The following is an 18,300-nucleotide window of genomic DNA, read 5'->3' on the forward strand; positions in this document are numbered from 1 at the left end:
TTCGGTCAGGGGTCAAAGGGCAAAAATCGATATGCGAGAGTTGGAGGTGCCTTCGCGCCAAATGCTACTCCTCCTCGGGTTATGGTCAGCTGGTCTTGAAAATTAATGCTAATCATCTGGAACGCATTGTGCACAAACGATCGAGCCGGATTTTCGATTTATATCTTTGTTCACCAAAAGCACCCCCTCAAACTTTGGGGATTTCCGATATCAAACCGCATTTTCGGTACTTTTCATTCAAATTGATATCGAGTAGTTATCAGTAGATGGAACTCGATGAGATTTGGTATGCATAATCTTAAGGTGATTCTCTATCCGCTATTTGACATCCATTTTGTTCTATATCTTATAGTTTCCAAATGGTAACCCTCTCAACTTGGGTGCCCAAGGGCCATTGAGCATTCCCGCTGAAAATTCAAAGTACACCAGCGCCAAGACTGTTGAACCGAATGAATCTTTACATGCTTATAGACCGTAATGAGTACTACAACTTTGCTCATTTGCATAATGACCTATCTCGAGTAGGTCAGGGGTCAAAGGTCAATAAGTGCATTTTTGGGCGAAATTACCATTCAAGGCACCCTTGCTCCTACACGGGTTAACCGATACGAATGAAAGTTCATAGGTACATAGTACTCAATGAGTACTACAACTTTGCTTCAGGACATATTAACCTATCTCGGCTAGGTCAGGGGTCAAAGGTCAATGAGTGCATTTTTCGGGCAAAATGACCATTCAAAGCCCCCTTGCTCCTACACGGGTTAACCGATTCGATTGCAATTTTATAAGTACTTAGTACTAGATTAACTCAGATCAGGGGTCAAAGGTCATCAGATGCTCAGCGACCCATGGCCGCCTACCGGCTTGTTGTCTTTGTTATGAGGTAAATAATAATATGTCACTTGCAACTAAAACCATCGTTATATCATCGTGCTGGTATTTCAACTCTCTCAATGGCACCCCTCCCCCCCCCGGCTGTCACCCGGGGCGGACCACCCTCCCTGGACCCCAATTAGTACACCAGTGATGTGGGGTCAGAGCAGAGACAGCAGCAACATGCCAACTATCCAAGCCCTAGGCGAGTAGGCCGGACTTTAACAAGGACACATATTCGACAATTCAACACAACTAGGCACAGTTTGACACGGAAAATTGGAAGAAACATGACCAGCAACACAGGACTGAAAATAAAACAATAAAACACAATGAACCTCCTGGTCCAGGAAACTTAAAGCCCGGTCACACCTTGACGTTTTAGCCAACGTATGCCGATTTTTGAATTTTTTTTCTAAACCGCTGGCACACGTTGAATACGTTATGGGTAAGTTTTGATAACATTGCAAGCACGCTGAAAAACACTGCCATACGTCGTTGTACGTTGGCTTTAAACGTTGTACTTTTTGGTTGTCCTCAAATTTTTTCATGCTTGAAATTTCACGACGTATGCCGGCGTATGACTCACACGTTCCGCTACGCTGGCCACAAGTTGTATGCACGGTCTGCGATCGTTGACAGAAGTCAACACATGCTACTTGTAAGTTAATCATAAGTTGAGACACGCCGAGGTAATGTTTAGCGTACCCGAAACCTATTTCTAACCTATGATTAACATGTTGTTGGCACGTTACGCGATCGTTGCCACACGTCGACAGACGTTACTTTTAAGTTACTCATAGGCTGAAAGACGTCGGTATAATGGATCGTCCTTGCGTCAGCGTCCACGGCCACGGCCAGGACACTTATTTGCAGCATTCTTCAAACTTTTCTTCGGCATGACGAGGATGTTCACACTTCGATGTCTAGCTTGGCTATGATTCCAATTGTCCATCGGCAGCGTCTATTTAAAATAGTCGAGTTTGAGCGTTTTAACACGTTCAGAAGAAACGCTTCAAATTTCCAAACCCCAGCGTCAAAAAACAAAGGCGAGTGACAGCAATTTAAATCGTTCATTGTAAACAATGAAAATAGCGAGTGGTACCGTTTAAAAGTCGTTGAGTGGAAAAAAAATCCAATTGTTGAGCGCAAGCGTCTACTTTCAATCGTGGAGATGCAGCCATTTAAATCGTTGAGTTTATCATTTAAATCGTTAAATCGTTAAACGCAAGGACGATCCATCATAACCCACACCCTCCCCCTCACACTCACCTACTACTGCCAACATGAACAAACTACTACTAATACTAATACTAATACTAATACTGATACTGATACTGATACTGTTACTGCTGACATTGACATCGACTCAAAAAGGACTCGAAAACACTGTTGGGTTCCCCTTTTATGAACACCATTTTTATATACCAATTCCCAAAACCGCTGGGAACACGTCTTTATATGGCAGTTGTAAGCTAGAAACACGTTCATTTATTTATTTTTGTCGACCAGAAGACGTCATTGGAATACGTCTACATACGTCGATGTGTGTTGGGACTACGTAAAGAATTGGTTCAAAGCACGTCAAACATAAGTTAGACATAAGTTTCGCGTAAAAAAGACATTACCGCGACGTGTTTCGACTTATGAGTAGCTTATAAGTAGCGTTTGTGGACGTGTGTAAGCATCCACATATCGTGTGTAAAACTTATCCCCATCGCATGCGGAACGTGTGTCATATGCCGAGTACGTCGTAAAATTTTGAACATGTTTAAAATTTCTTGACGTACTCTACTTACTACGACGTATGATAGCGTACTTTAGCGTTGTACTCACGTATACCAAACATACTCATACCGTATTTGACGTGCCCCAACGTTTTAGACACATTTTTCTTAGGTCGGCATACGCTGGCAAGATCGCCAAGGTGTGACCGCGATGTTGACACTTCCATTTCTACGGCAGTTATGATTCTAATCGTTGTGCGTCAGCCTTTTAATAGGCTACGTCACGACATCGTCGGCGATGCGTGCAACGCGCTATGCCGAAGTTAGACTATCGTTGGGCATAGGTTGTGTAGGCCGACAACAGGTTCAGCATTCGTTGGTATAAGTTATCTATAACACAACGAAACGTTCTGTGTAGTTACCAATGCGTTATACATAAGACCAAGTCGCTATGAATACGTCCGAATCTTAAAAAAAAAACATCAAAAGTTCAATGTAAGCCAGCGTTTTACATACATTTTAATACGTTGCCATCGCTGGCTAAAACGTCAAGGTGTGACTGGGCCTTTAGCTTTGATGAGCTGATGGGAGAAACTCTCAAACCAGTGTCACGCATGAAGGCACCCGGAACCCGAAGAGCTTATTTGAACATCGCTTATTGATATGTGCCGCTCACATAATCATACTAATATGTCTAATCTAAAGGTATTCATTTATGATTTGCATATTATAACAAACGTTTATGTCACATATTGTTCATATATAAGCAAATACTGTATTCAATTTGTATCTTGTAACATTATACCGGACATGCCATGCATATTTTCAATTCAGATTATTTGCATACCCTTCACACATGATGACATATGTGCACCCCTGGTAGAAAATCAAAATCGATAATACTCAAGGGTCCAGACTGCTGATGCACGTACCTGTGGTGTCCAGTGTACTTTGCTCCTTTTATATGTCCGACACCTGTGCATCCTGGCGTAGGACAACCAGATCCAACTCCGACCATCCCAAAATCCATGAGGTCTGAGAAAAGAAGCACAAGGGTCTTACTCGAGTATTCGGCCTGGGCAGTGATCTCAGTCCTGTATACCAGTACACACTGGATACAGAGACCACGGCGAGTGAGATTTGCCCGGTGGTGTGGTTTGAAATCCATTAACGCGGTTTAAGCAGAAAATAGACGCAAGATTTAAATAAGCGATACAAGTCAGGAGCACTAGATGAATGTTTCATTCATTTTTGCTAAAATACACAATCTCCTTTAAAGGGGGTTGTGTATTTAAGCAACACTGATGTAAACACAAGTGCTGTTGTTCGCAATACCTACACATCAAATGTCTGTAAGACCATTAATGTAGTGGTATTATTGGTGCACAAATGACAGTGCAGTATTGGGAGCTGTATCATATACAGCCTGTCCATATATATATATATATATATATATATATATAGATATAGATATATATATATATATATATATATATATATATATATATATATATATATATATATATAGATATAGATATACACACACACACACTTTACATACATATAAACTAGTGGGGTATGCTTACACAATGTAGGCAATAACGAACCGTGCTTCATACATAGGGACATAATAAATAGCTGCAGTTGCAGCATGACCTCCCATTGTCTTGGGTTGCTCACCTGCAGTGAGCACAAAGCTGCACTTATTTTTGGATACTTTCCGATGGTTCTGTGATTTTTTCCCAGTGTATCAGCATCGATGTCCGTCGGCATGCAAAATTTTCATCTTTCTACGTCACCCGGAAGGTACCGAACATTAATCGTCAGTCAGTCAGTAAGTAAGTCAGTGGTTATTATGATTTTATACATATATATATATATATATATATATATATATATATATATATATATATATATTTACAGCAATCTGTGTGTGTGTGTGTGTGTGTGTGTGTGTGTGTGTGTGTGACTGTGACCGCCGTTTCTCGACAACCACTGGTCCGATCTAATTGAAACTTGCCAGATATATTGCTGGGGACCTGAGGATGTGCCTTTTCAAGGTTTGATATTAATCGGACAAGTGCTTCCCAAGTTATGGCCATTTATTTACCAAACCAATGATAAGACACATTGTTGCGTGGGCGTGGCCGATGGGAAAGGGAAGCTCAGCCGCGTTCGCCATTACGGGTTACAACGTACGGGCTTCCGGATCCATTACGGGTTACAACGTACGGACTTCCGGAAAATGATGACTTCGTGTATTCTAATAATTTGTCGATTTCTTATGCGCATTTATAGATAAACACAATGCCCCAAGTTATGATCGTTTTCATATTAGCCGGTGTATAAATTTCGGTAACATCAGAGTGCTGGTATGCTCCGAACCAGGAAGTAAATTTTTTTCTCTCTTCTTTTTTTGTTTTTCCTTGCCACGACATTGCGAAAAGGTAAAATACGTTGGCGCTAATTGAATAATTGGGTATTCAAACTAAATTGCGAATAATCGTAACTGCGAATAATATTCGAACTTCCGCGCCACGCACGTACGGGCACTCGAGAGCGAAGAAACGGCCTGTGTGGTTGTTGCTTGTTGATCGCGGTTTGAATATTTATTTATTATTATTATTATTATTATTTTTTTTTTTACGGGCACGTACTAGTATATATATAATTGTACTTGTATTCCACAAGCAGAAAAATTATTGATTAAATAAGGAAAGAACTGGAATGCATCTCGAAATGCAAGGCCCGTCTGCGTCCACTTTGTACTCAAATTAAACTTGACGAAAACAACAGCAAAAAACAAAACAAAACAAAAAACCACATTTTCTTTATTTGTGTTCTCCATATTCTCACAACAAGGGTTTGTTGAAGATTTGATGACAAAAGCTGAAATGGGGTGAAAATGTCATGGCATGGACAGACACATTAAAGCTAAATGGTAAATAAAGAAAGAAACACAGAACAAATTTGAAAAACTCGCCATGTCGCGCTTAACGCGCTGTGGACGGGCTGATAAGGCCTATTTGTACTCACTGACTTTGCCCTTTGACATTTTGACCCAATTATAAATGAGTCTTCTCCATATTATCATAATAAGGGGTTGTTGGAAAATCGATGACAAAATCTCAAATGATAAAAACACGAATGCGCACACACATGGACGCATGCAGTGAGCAGCACATGAGCTCTATATTTACAGTGGGGAGAACAAGTATTTGATACACTGCCGATTTTGCAGGTTTTCCCACTTACAAAGCACGTAGAGGTCTGTAATTTTTTATCAGAGGTACACTTCAACTGTGAAAGATGGAATCTAAAAAAAAAATCCTGAAAATCACATTGTAAGATTTTAAAATAATTAATTTGCATTTTATTGCATGAAATAAGTATTTGATACATCAGAAAAACATAACTTAATATTTGGTACAGAAACCTTTGTTTGCAATTACAGAGATCAGACGTTTCCTGTAGTTCTGAACCAGGTTTGCACAGACTCCAGCAGGGATTTTGGCCCACTCCTCCATACCGATCTTCTCCACCTCCTTCAGGTTTCAGGGTTGTCGCTGGGCAACACAGACTTTCATCTCCCTCCAAAGATTTTCTATTGGGTTCAGGTCTGGAGACTGGCTCGGCCACCCCAGGACCTTGAGATGCTTCTTACGGAGCCACTGCTTAGTTGCCCTGGCTGTGTGTTTCGGGTCATTGTCATGCTGGAAGACCCAGCCACGCCCCATCTTCAATGCTCTTGTTGAGGGAAGGAGGTTGTTAGCCAAGATCTCGCGATACATGGCCCCATCCATCCTCCCCTCAATACGGTGCAGTCGTCCTGTCCCCTTTGCAGAAAAGCATCCCCAAAGAATGATGTTTCCACCTCCATGCTTCATGGTTGGGATGGTGTTCTTGGGGTTGTACTCATCCTTCTTCTTCCTCCAAACACGGCGAGTGGAGTTTAAAACAAAAAGCTCTATTTTGGTCTCATCAGACCACATGACCTTCTCCCATTCCTCCTCTGGATCATCGAGATGGTCATTGGCAAACCAGACGGGCCTGGACATGCGCTGGCTTGAGCAGAGGGACCTTGCGTGTACTGCAGGATTTTAATCCATGATGGCGTAGTGTGTTACTTATGGTTTTCTTTGAAACTGTGGTCCCAGCTCTCTTCAGGTCATTGACCAGGTCCTGCCGTGTAGTTCTGGGCTGATCCCTCACCTTTCTCATGATCATTGAGGCTCCACGAGGTGAGATCTTGCTTGGAGCCCCAGACCGAGGGAGATTGACTGTTATCTTGAACTTCTTCGATTTTCTAATAATTGCGCCAACAGTTGTTGCCTTCTCACCAAGCTGCTTGCCTATTGTCCTGTAGCCCATCCCAGCCTTGTGCAAGTCTACAATTTTGTCCCTGATGTCCTTAGACAGCTCTCTGGTCTTGCTCATTGTGGAGAGGTTGGAGTCTGATTGATTGAGTGTGGACAGCTGTCTTTTATGCAGATAACGAGTTAAAACAGGTGCAGTTAATACAGGTACTGAGTGGAGAATGGTCAGGTCGGGTTGTCAGGTTAGATCTGTGACCTGCGTCAGGTACCATGTAAATCTGTACTAACCTGTTCCATGGTCAGGTTGTCGGCGACTAAACCGTCTCCCCACCAGGTTCTCTGGTGAGGAGGGTGTTTGGATATGGACACCCAGCAGGATTAAAAACAAAACCTGGCAAAGGGCGGAGGAGCTCCTTGTGAGCCAATGGCCATCCATATCTAGTGCCCAACTGTGTCTACAGACGTCCTCCTGCAGTTGGGTTACTTTTTTATTCGGAGGTTGGTGGCAGGATTTGCACTCCGGCCACCGTAAAACCCTTCATTCCGCAAAACATAAAAACGCAAAAAAAATCTGAAAACCCACTCCATCGGAGTACCTCCTGTGCAGCTTCCCTTCGCAGGGCAGCTCACCGGATGGCGGGATTAGGGCAAAGCCTTCGGGACCCCCAATCTTTGATGATAGGAGGGAAACCACGGGGTAACATCCCTGGGTCAGATTGCGGGAGAGTGTGTCGGAGTGGTGCTGAGGTGTCGTCCACCAGACGGCGGTCTCCTTCGGTTAACCTGAGGCGGTCTCTTCGGGTGGGTGCCTGGAATGTCCTATCCCTAAGAGAGGATGATCACCTGTCTCTGTTATCATCTGAGCTCAATCGTTTGGACATCGGGATTGCAGCTCTCTCTGAGGTTCGGAGACCGGATTGCGGCGAGATAATGGTGGGTGGTTACACCTACTATTGGTCTGATCGCTCTGATGGTTACCATACCCAAGGAGTTGCTGTAGCTGTGTCCAATAAGCTGACCCCAATGATAATTGAGGTAACACCGGTCAACGAGCGTATTATGAGATTAAGGATTCGTCACTCCTTAGGTGTCATTTCCCTGGTCTCTGTTTATGCTCCGACTGAGGCGAGTGATCTCACCGTGAAGGAGGCATTCTACGCCACACTCGAGTCTGTGGTTGATCAGTACCCCAGACGAGATACACTTCTAGTCTTGGGGGATTTCAATGCATCGACTGGAACTAATAGGGATGGTTATGAGGTGTGTGTTGGTCCCCATGGGTCAGGAACTATGAACCAGAATAGCACTAAGTTCCTTGACTTTGCAAGAAGTTATGGACTTAGGGTGGCTGGTTCATGGTTTCAGCACCCACAAGCTCATCGCTGGACTTGGTATTCCAACGCTGGTGGTGCGGCAAAGGAGATTGACCATGTCCTCATTGACAGTCGCTGGAGGATGATCCAGAACTGCAGAGTCCACCGGAGTGCTCAGTTCCTCAATACTGACCACAGGCTTGTTGTAGCAACTCTAAAGCTGCACCTTAAATCCTGGAGAATGGTACCATCCCAGCCTAGGCTGGATGTTAGCAAGCTCAGGGATGAGAGAGTAGCGAAGGAGTTTGCGAACAGGCTGAGTGGACACTTGGGGGGTCTGGGTGCTTTGGGGGGTCCTGAAGAGTTGTGGAGTGCCTTCAAGACCACCGTCCTTGATGTTGCCGGTGGATGTCTTGGAACTCACCGCAGGGCAAAGAAGAATTTTGTCTCTCAAGGGACACTGGATACCATTGACCAGAGTCACAGGGCCAGGCTGAATGGCAGAGCTGACCTGTTCAGGGAGCTGAGGCGTAAAACTGTACGTGCACTGAGGGTGGACAAGGAGGCCTATGTGCAAGGAATCTGTGAGGGGGTAGAGCATCACCTGTGGACAGGTGATTCTCGTCCCGCTTACAGGGGAATTCGCGCATTACGTTCATCCAAGCCCATCCCTCGGAACACTGCAGTTAGAGCAGAGAGTGGTAGGCTCTTGACAGAGGAGTCTGAAGTGAAGGCCCACTGGGCCGGTTACTTTGAGCGGTTGTACCAGGCTGATCCCCCAGCTGTCGAGTTGGACGTCAAAGGTGTTACAATCCCTGTTGCTGACCCTCGAATCAACTGTGGTCCACCTTCGCTTGTGGAAACACGGGCTGCGGTGAACCGGTTGAAACGGGGCAAAGCTCCAGGGATCTGTGGCATCCATGCCGAACTTCTCAAGGCTGGTGGAAATGCTGCACTCGTGTCGTTGCATGCAGTTTTGTGTTCTGCCTGGAACACAGGCATCATCCCAACTGACTGGAAGAGGGGCCTTGTTGTTCCTCTCTGGAAAGGGAAGGGTGATCACCAAAACTGCAACAACTACCGAGGGGTGACGCTGCTCTCAGTGCCGGGCAAGGTCTTTTCTCGGATAATTCTTGATAGGGTTCACCACCATCTGCTTGAGCACCAGCGTCCAGAGCAGTCAGGCTTTACACCAAAGAGGTCAACGATTGACCGTATCCTTGCCCTTCGTGTCCTCACCGAACGCAGACGAGAGTTTCGGCAGGGGCTGCTTGCAGCCTATGTTGATCTCTGTAAAGCGTTCGATTCAGTGAATCGGGATGTCCTCTGGAGGATTCTTGGTCTTCGTGGGGTGCCACCAAAACTGATCGATCTGATGTCTGAACTCTACTCTGGTACTGAGAGTGCTGTGAAGTGTGGTCGTACCATCTCTGACTTATTTCGAGTTGTTACTGGAGTTCGTCAGGGGTGTGTACTGGCCCCCACACTTTTCAGCACTTGTATGGACTGGATTCTAGGGAGGATGTCGGAGAGATCAAGCTGCGGTGCATCGTTTGGGAATGTCAAGATCTCGGACCTTGATTTTGCAGATGATGCAGTCATCTTTGCGGAGACTTTTGATATCATTTTGGGGGCCCTCGAGGGGCTGAATGAGGAGTCGGAGCCGCTGGGATTACGAGTTTCTTGGGTCAAAACTAAGATCCAGGCTTTCGGTGACATCTTGGATGCTGCTGTCCTGTCTGTGTCTGTTTGTGGTGAGGATGTTGAGGTCGTGGAGAGATTCACTTACCTTGGCAGTGATATTCATGTCTCTGCTGGCTGTGAGTCAGAGGTCAATAGACGTCTGGGTCGGGCCTGGGGAGTCATGGATTCACTGGATCGTGGGGTGTGGCGCTGCCGGTACCTGTGCGGGAGGACGAAAGTCCAAGTCTTCAGGTCCTTGGTACTTCCAGTCTTGCTCTATGGATGCGAGACTTGGACTCTGACAAAGGATCTGAGACGGAGACTTAATTCCTTTGGTACCAGGTCTCTTTGGAGAATCCTTGGCTATCGCTGGTCGGATTTTGTGTCCAATGAGCGGTTGCTGAGAGAGACTCGGATGAGATTTGTTACCTGCATAGTCCATGAGCGTCAGCTGCGGCTGTATGGACATGTGGCTCATTTTCCTGACGCTGATCCTGCTCACCAGATTCTCTCAGCGAGGGAGTCTCATGAGTGGAGGAGGCCGGTGGGCCGACCACGTGCCTCGTGGTTGCATCAGGTTGATCGGCATCTCAAGGAGATGGGGATGGGCCTGGCATATGCCTGGGGGATGGCCAGATGGAGGCCCCTGGAGTACCGGCGGAAAGTGGACGCAGCGACGTGCTGTTCTGGCACATGCTCCCATACCTACCTACCTACCTTAAAGACAAAACTAACAGGTCTGTGAGAGCCGGAATTCTTACTGGTTGGTAGGTGATCAAATACTTATTTCATGCAATAAAATGCAAATGAATTATTTAAAAATCATTCAATGTGATTTTCAGGATTTTTGTTTTAGATTCCGTCTTTCACAGTTGAAGTGTACCGATGATAAAAATTACAGACCTCTACATGCTTTGTAAGTGGGAAAACCTGCAAAATCAGGAGTGTATCAAATACTTGTTCTCCCCCCTGTATGTACAGGGCATCCACGATGTCTTGTCAACCCAGTGTAACATTGGATTTACCTCTAGTACAGGTACATTTTTGTTGCAAACTGTAAACCCTCGCTATGCACAATTCAACATTCTGCCATTCACAGTTTCGTTGGGTTTGCCATTCACAGTTTTGGCTATTTGTGGGTTCACCTGGAAAAAAATCATTACCTCGTTGGACAGCTTACATTCTTCAATGTGTCTCGTTAGCTCTCTCCATGTCCATCTCTCCCCACCCCTCTCTCTGCTGAAATAAGCCTTTTGTTAATGAAAACCGTACATTGTCATTTGAAGTGTGAGGCCTCCAATAGGCACGAGTGAATTACAAAACTAGCAGATAACCTGGTTCCACCGAGGTGTTGCAGGGAATTCATAGTGTCTGGAATGTTATGGAGTTTGCTAGGAATGTCCTTTGACAGCATATCCACGGATCCACTGTAATCTCACGGAGTGTAAAATGTGACTTCAAGTCCTCAACCCCAAGATTTCAAGTCCCCTCCTTACCCCGTCCTCAAATCCTCTCTTCCAGCTCTCTGTCTCCTCTCTGCCCTCTCCCACACTCCAACTCTTTATCCTCTTCACCTCGTTTCTTCTTCACGTCCTCAACCCCCAGCCCCCCCAACCCTAAATCCACAAGCCCCCTTTCCCAACTCTATCTCTTATCCACCCCCATCACCCACTCCAACTCTCTGTCCTCCACTCCCCCTTTCTTCTTGAAGTCCTCAATCCTCTTGGGGAAGTTCACTCACTCAAACTCTGGGTTGCACTATCAGCCACAATCTTTCTTGGGCAACCACATTTCTAAATTGACTGCCAAAGCCAGCTGCCAACTGGGCATCCTCCATTGTACAAAGTCATTCCTTGGCATATCTGTACTCCGATCCACCTAAAGGCATTCATCCACAGCAAGAGGGAGTTGTGCTCTCCCCTCTGGGCTGGCTCCCCTGCCTCACACGTTACTCAGCTTGATGCAGTGGAAACAAAGACCTTCAAAATCAACAGAACCTCCCACACTGAAGCTGAGTCGATGGGCCAATCACTTTCCCATTGGAGACAGGTCGGTGGTCTCTTTGTCTTCTTCCACCTCATTTCTGGTCTTGCACTCTCTGCTCTCTCCATGCTTTGTTCCCATCCCCCCTCCAGGATTTTGCAGGGCACACACGATGCACCATCAACCCCCTTCTGGTGAAACTATCTAAATTCAGAATCACTGCTCACCTCCATTCCTTCCTTCCTCTTTTTTCTCAACCAACTTCCACATCCTCTTCAATATCATTCTTCCCTCCAGGTCTTCAGGACAGCTGTTCACAACCATCTCAGATCATCCCCCAATCCAAAACCATGATATTTTCTACCCCCATCAATCATACCCCAAGCCCTCCTCCTTCTAAGTTTCCAGTTTTTCCCTGGTGGTCCCTCCGTTCAACTCCATTGTTGGTGATCCCCCTCCCCGCCCCTCCACCCTTCTCCTGTTCTTTTTGTCCTGATTACACCCTGATCCATTCTTTGTACTAGCTCTTCCACAAGCCTGGATTCTGTATTCAAAAAGGCACAAGAACAACCAAGCAACCACCTCCATCACCCCCCCCTCCACCTTTCACACCCCGCGCCTATGGCTTCCTCTTTCTTATTTGAGTTCTCAACTCCAACCCCAAATCCTCAACTCCCCTTTCCAAACTCTGTCTACGTCAGTCAGTCAGACCCCCCCCCCCCAGACTCAAACTCTATCCTCCACTCCCCCTTTCTTCTTTGAGTGCTCAACGCCCCCCCCCCAGACTCAAACTCTATCCTCCACTCCCCATTTCTTCTTTGAGTGCTCAACGCCCCCCACCCCCAGACTCAAACTCTATCCTCCACTCCCCATTTCTTCTTTGAGTGCTCAACACCCCCCCCCTCAACCCCAAACGCTCACCCTCACCCCCTTTCCCAAGTCTGTCCCTTCTCAATCCCACCACACCTCTCCCCACCCCAACTCTTTGTCCTCCATTCCCCCTTTCTTCCTTAAGTCAAGTCCTCAAATCTGCTCGCTGTGCAAACCAGTGACTGAGATTGTACACCGCCAATGACACTGTGCTTCCGCTCACACAAGGCATTGTCAGAGCCTTCTTTTGTGCACCTTGCGTGTACATGAAAAGGTATTGGAAGCACTAGTAAAGAGTCCCAGGTTTTGTTTGTCAGGGAATTCATTCCCATTGGAGTGTGGAATATGTGTGGAGTTTGCTATGAATGTCCTTTGACAGCACAACAGCCACAAACTGTTAAGATTGCAAAGGTTTCTCGGTGAAGTAAGTCGATGGAAAGGTAATTATATGTTGGACGGAATTGACTGGATAGTTTGTGGTTGTACAGGGTGGGGCAGAGAAACGGACGATTTTAAAAACTCAGCAATTAAATCAACATTTTGTATTTGCCTAATTACAAATATGCCATCTTAACGTACACAGCATGCCATTTATTTATTGAAGATCACATCCTCGAGGTGACCTCTGTCTCCGCACAGGCATTCCTCTCATCTTCGATGCATGTTTCCCATGACGCGGTGTAGCATCTCCAAAGAAATTCCGGAAATTTTTTGACGAAGTCTTTCTTCCAGCCCTTCAATACTGTGTGGGTGATGAGTGTCCGCTCTGTTTATTTAACTGCCCCCATAAAAGAAAAACGTCACATGCTAACAGGTCTGGGGACCTTGGAGGACAAGCAATACGTCACGATTCCTGCAGATGATATGGTTATGAAAAAGTAGTCGTACGGCGGCCATTGACACTCTGGCGGTATGAGACGTCGCGTCATCATGTTGAAACCAACTGGCATCATGTCATCAACACCCTGCAGCCAATCAGAACATGGGCAGATATCCAGCACAACTTATGAACGTCTACCTTGTTGAGATGTTACTACCAAATTAAAGCTTGGTATTGGCTTAGCGGTTAGGGTAGTGGCTTGGGATCCTAGGGTCCTGAGTTTGAGCCCCATTGTCCGCTGAATTAACACCAGGGGGTTGACTCAGCCTGCCATCCTTCTGAGGTCGGCGAAATGAGCACCAGTATACTGGTAATAGGGGTAATAGGGAGCACTGATAACTGGTCAGCGGCATAGCCGTGCCCGTCACCAATGATGCAACCAGCAGCCAAAAAAGGCTGCACACGATCATAACTACCTTGTTGAGAATAAAATAAAATAAAAACTCACTGGAAATTGATCAGAGTTTACTGGATTAAGCTTCGTTGCGAGGGTACGCGACATCGCCGAGAGTCCAAACAAAGGAGCGCCAGGGATCATTCGGGATCGTTCACAATGGCAAAGCAGTGAAGCCATGTACGGTAATCAAAGTGGTTGTTCCCAGATCACATCCCGGCTGAGATGCTGGAAGAAGGATCGTGGCTGGATAAATCTTTGGATGGCATCAAAGAGTGAAATACCATTTTTCAAACACCCTGCGCCGACATCAAATTCCATAATCAAGGCAAACTTGATGGTACGCCTCCCAAAGTAGCACAAATAATGCATCGAATCGTATGCCATGCACGAACCGGTGAAGGTCCTTTTTTGTGTGCATACAGACGTTATGGCAATTGAGTGTGTTTTGCAAAGGGATGGTGAAACGTCATCTGTCAGACGGATGGGTGTTACGAACAAATTCAACATTAAAACAACAACATTAAACCTTTTATCTTTTTGCCAAGTTGGATTCAAAGTCATCCATTCCAATTCTTTTTTTTTTTTGCTCGTGTCCCATTTGGAGCCAAAATCTGAATTACTTTGACGTCTCTACATTTTTCACAACATGTGCAAATGCAACAAAATATGATGTTTGCACCCAGTGCGATGGACCTGCCTTCCCCTTCGACACCTCACACCGTACAGTTATCCCCATACGGTCTGGAACACCTTTTTGGTTTGCAATACGTACTCGCAGGAGGCTGCAGGGGGTGTCCGGTTTTCTCACACCAGCCGACAGGGTGGAAGTCTGGGCTGTCCGCGTCCAGCCAGTAATCGTACTCATGACTCCAGCCATCAAAATGTATCTTTTAAGAGACAAGACATGGCAGCCATTTTGCTCGATCAGGGAATGAACTCCAAAAGCTTATCTTTATTCGAGGCTTGTTGGCTCATGCAAGTTCAGGCAGAGGTGACATTGACAAACCTATCTGTGAACCAGTGAGAAAACGAGGCTGTGCCAGGGAGATGCATCAGCATTTATTATGATCACCTGGATGCGATGATCCTCGACGCCGGCTACCATAGCGGCACGAATAAGTGCCGGGTTCCTTTTATCCACCGCCTCGAGTCGCATGCTGTGCTGGAAACCATGCGCTGGTCTCTGTAATCAGCGATGTTTGGAGGAATAAACAAAATTACAGGAAAACACATGATATGGTGTCTGGTTCATCAACTATAATAATTGCCAACAAATAAGGAACTATACAAAGAAATTCAGAAGTATAAATAAATTATTTCACCTCTGTCATTCCGATGTCGCATGCACCATACAGATGCTTTAGCTAATGGTCGGATCATGTGGTCACGGTAAGAGTCTAAAGAGCGACTACTCTTGTGAAAGATGATTGCAAAACATGCGGCCAGCTCAAGATCCCTTCCCAAAGGATAGTATGCTTCAAGATCCGGTTACCCACCTGGGGTTGCAATCTAACATGGTCACCCGAATAACCAACTGGTAAGCTGATATTTACAACAATTCTATCTTTCCGTGCCATAAAGCAAAACGGTGGTTATTATATATTTGAGGTCATGGATTCAATGGCTTTCATGAAAATATGACAAGAAGCGACAGATGTCAGAGCACAATGAAGCTGCATTGTTGGTAGATAGGAATGTACTGACAAACTGATCAAGGCAATGATAAAATAAATAATTAATTAAAAGTGAGCCACACGCATTAACATAAAACAGAATCTTCAGCTAAACGTGTTTTTATCATAAAGATTCAAGCTTATGAAACTTAGTACCTCTTCGGAGTTAACACATATATAACAGAACTATCCATAGTTTCCGAATGAAAGCTTCGAGATAATGAGAGCGACCAATGCACACACTCTCCAGGGTGGCTTGAAAGTCACTTTACCCCTGTTAAATTTCTCACACCTCCCCCCCATTCCCCTCCGCCCACCCCCACTGCGGAACGTGGCAACACCGACTCACTAACGCGGATGTCGGTAGGAAGTTCGACAGCATGGCAGACACAAGTTGTGAGTGTTGAAGAGCAGTTGGTTGTTCATGTTTGGGTGTATGAAACACACATAGGCCAAACAATTGCTCAGGCGGCTTTCACGGAACGCACTGGAAAACCCTCTCCACCAGAGCTCGTCCACCGTGGCCACCACGTAGTCCAGATCTAAGGACTCCAGAGAACTCTTTGCTGGGCTTCATCAAGGAGAAAGTGTCGACAAACCGGTATCGGACGATTGAAGAATTGCGTGCTGCAGCCTTGGCCTCTTTCGCACAGGTGACCCCACTAATTGTGACACAAGGTGTCCAAAGAGGACTTTAGGATGAATTCAGCGGTGCAAGGAGAATGGAGTGCAATACAGATACAATGACTGATTATGTATTGTAAGTGCTGCACAATAAGTCCAGTATATTAAAAGACTTTAAGAATGAATGCTACACTGGGGAGGGGTAAAGTGACTTTCAGGCAACCCTGTAGAATATACAAGATCAGAAATGTACAAGGATTCAGCACGCATTTAAGGCCCCCTCGTGGTGCTAGCCACCTTTACCTGCTTGAATGCACGTGCTGGAGCGGCCTGACACCCGGTTTCTTCCAGATATCTGTCCCAGGTAAAGGTCCTGTACTCGAGGTAAGCTGTGCACAAATAGAGACAACTCAATTCAATACGACCAACAAATAGTCTGAGGGTTCGCAACATGACAGACTGTATATGAACAAGATTTGATGATGCGCATTTGGTAGGCGAGCTGTCGCTGGCAACATGGCCAAATTGAAAGTTCCTGCTCTAACTTAGAGAGGGCACTGCATTTGCAGCACAGCTGTGCCCTCAGAAAATGACGCTACCTGCAGCCATGTGCTACATACGAAAGAAGAAGAATAAGAAGATGTATATATATGTTGTTGTTGTTGTTCGTCTTTCAGCTGCTCCTGTTAGGGGTCGCCACAGCGGATCATCCGTTATGATCCGCATACCGATTTTGCACAGGTTTTATGCCGGATGCCCTTCCTGATGCAACCCTGGTCGCCTTTTACGACACACGGATAAGGATTGGGTTTCGCCATGATTCCAGGCTGCTCTACACCCTCTCATAGCGTGGCCCAGCACAGAGCTCCCGTCCTCAAGCGATCCTCCAACCCAAGGCTCTGAGTAGCCGGATTACAGGCGCATGCCACTACGCCCGGTATAGGAAGATGTATATATCCATTTGAAATAGAAACCAAGAGTTAGATGTCATGCAGGGAATAAATGATAAAGCGTGTTGCGTTAACAATCTCTGAATCGAGGAGCCGTCTCAACCATGAGGAGCAAAACTCACTCTGAGGTAGAGAAAGCATTCGGCCATGTTCTTGACACCAACCCACCGGATGGATATAAGGACTGCTTGGATCACACCTAGTGGGAAAGTAAAAGAAGAAATAAATAAAAACAGGTAATAAGGTGTCCGTCTGCAAACTACCTAACATATCCAATAATACACACTCCGCATCCTAATGGAGATGCACAAACCCAAGCACATCTAATAATAATAATAATAGACCTGGTTACCATTGTAATAGAACCAAGGACTCACTGACTGACTGACTTACCTACGGACACTGCTCGATCGCAAAAGCTCACCGGACTAAAGTCCAGGTGAGCTAAAAATATAAAAACAAACTTCATAATATTCGATCCAAGTTTTAATTTGACATTTCAGTCAAAATAGCTGTTATTACCTTCGCCACAAAAGGACGGACGTTTTGTTTTCGCCCCCCGTTTGCGAGCAGGATATTTCAAAAAGTTACGGACGTATTTGGACGGAACTTGGTGGACAGGTTTGGGTGTGTGACAAGGACGGATTGAGTCAACTTCAGCAAACATCGAGATACAAGAATTTTTTTTAACGATACATAGCATGATATACGGTATACAAAAAAATTACCGATGGATTTTGATGAAACTTGGGATTTTAACTCAGGTCTGGATCCAGATCTGGCCTGGTCAGTGGGATACAAAATGTAAACTGTTTCGCCCGGCGGAGGTATGCATTCCACCACGTACAGTTCACGTTAGAAATGAGATGACAATAAAACGATCTTATTCACCAAAACAGGACCACGGGCCCTGAAGCTCACCTGGATCGGGAGCAACGGTCAATGACGTCATAGAATATCGAAAGTTTGTTCATGTGCAAAATCTGGTCACGTGATTGATTGAATGGAAGC

At 45.5% G+C, this 18,300-nt stretch overlaps 1 protein-coding gene across 5 annotated transcripts in view; it reads right to left on the reverse strand.

Moving 5' to 3' along the window:
• The window catches only part of L3MBTL3 (L3MBTL histone methyl-lysine binding protein 3), a 107,088-nt gene that overhangs the window by 45,909 nt on the left and 42,879 nt on the right, over positions 1 to 18,300 (reverse strand). For all 5 annotated transcript variants that reach the window (XM_085847177.1, XM_085847178.1, XM_085847176.1 and 2 more), the window contains 5 exons: positions 17,412 to 17,488; positions 16,643 to 16,728; positions 15,115 to 15,225; positions 14,815 to 14,929; positions 3,533 to 3,635 (listed from right to left, as the gene is read on the reverse strand). In XM_085847177.1, the coding sequence (XP_085703303.1) occupies positions 3,533 to 3,635; positions 14,815 to 14,929; positions 15,115 to 15,225; positions 16,643 to 16,728; positions 17,412 to 17,488 (492 nt within the window). The remainder of the gene's footprint in view (positions 1 to 3,532; positions 3,636 to 14,814; positions 14,930 to 15,114; positions 15,226 to 16,642; positions 16,729 to 17,411; positions 17,489 to 18,300) is intronic.

Source organism: Eptatretus burgeri, chromosome 11 (assembly GCF_056783735.1).
Source record: "Eptatretus burgeri isolate ZD-2024b chromosome 11, Ebu_testis_v1, whole genome shotgun sequence".
Lineage (NCBI taxonomy): Eukaryota > Metazoa > Chordata > Myxini > Myxiniformes > Myxinidae > Eptatretus > Eptatretus burgeri.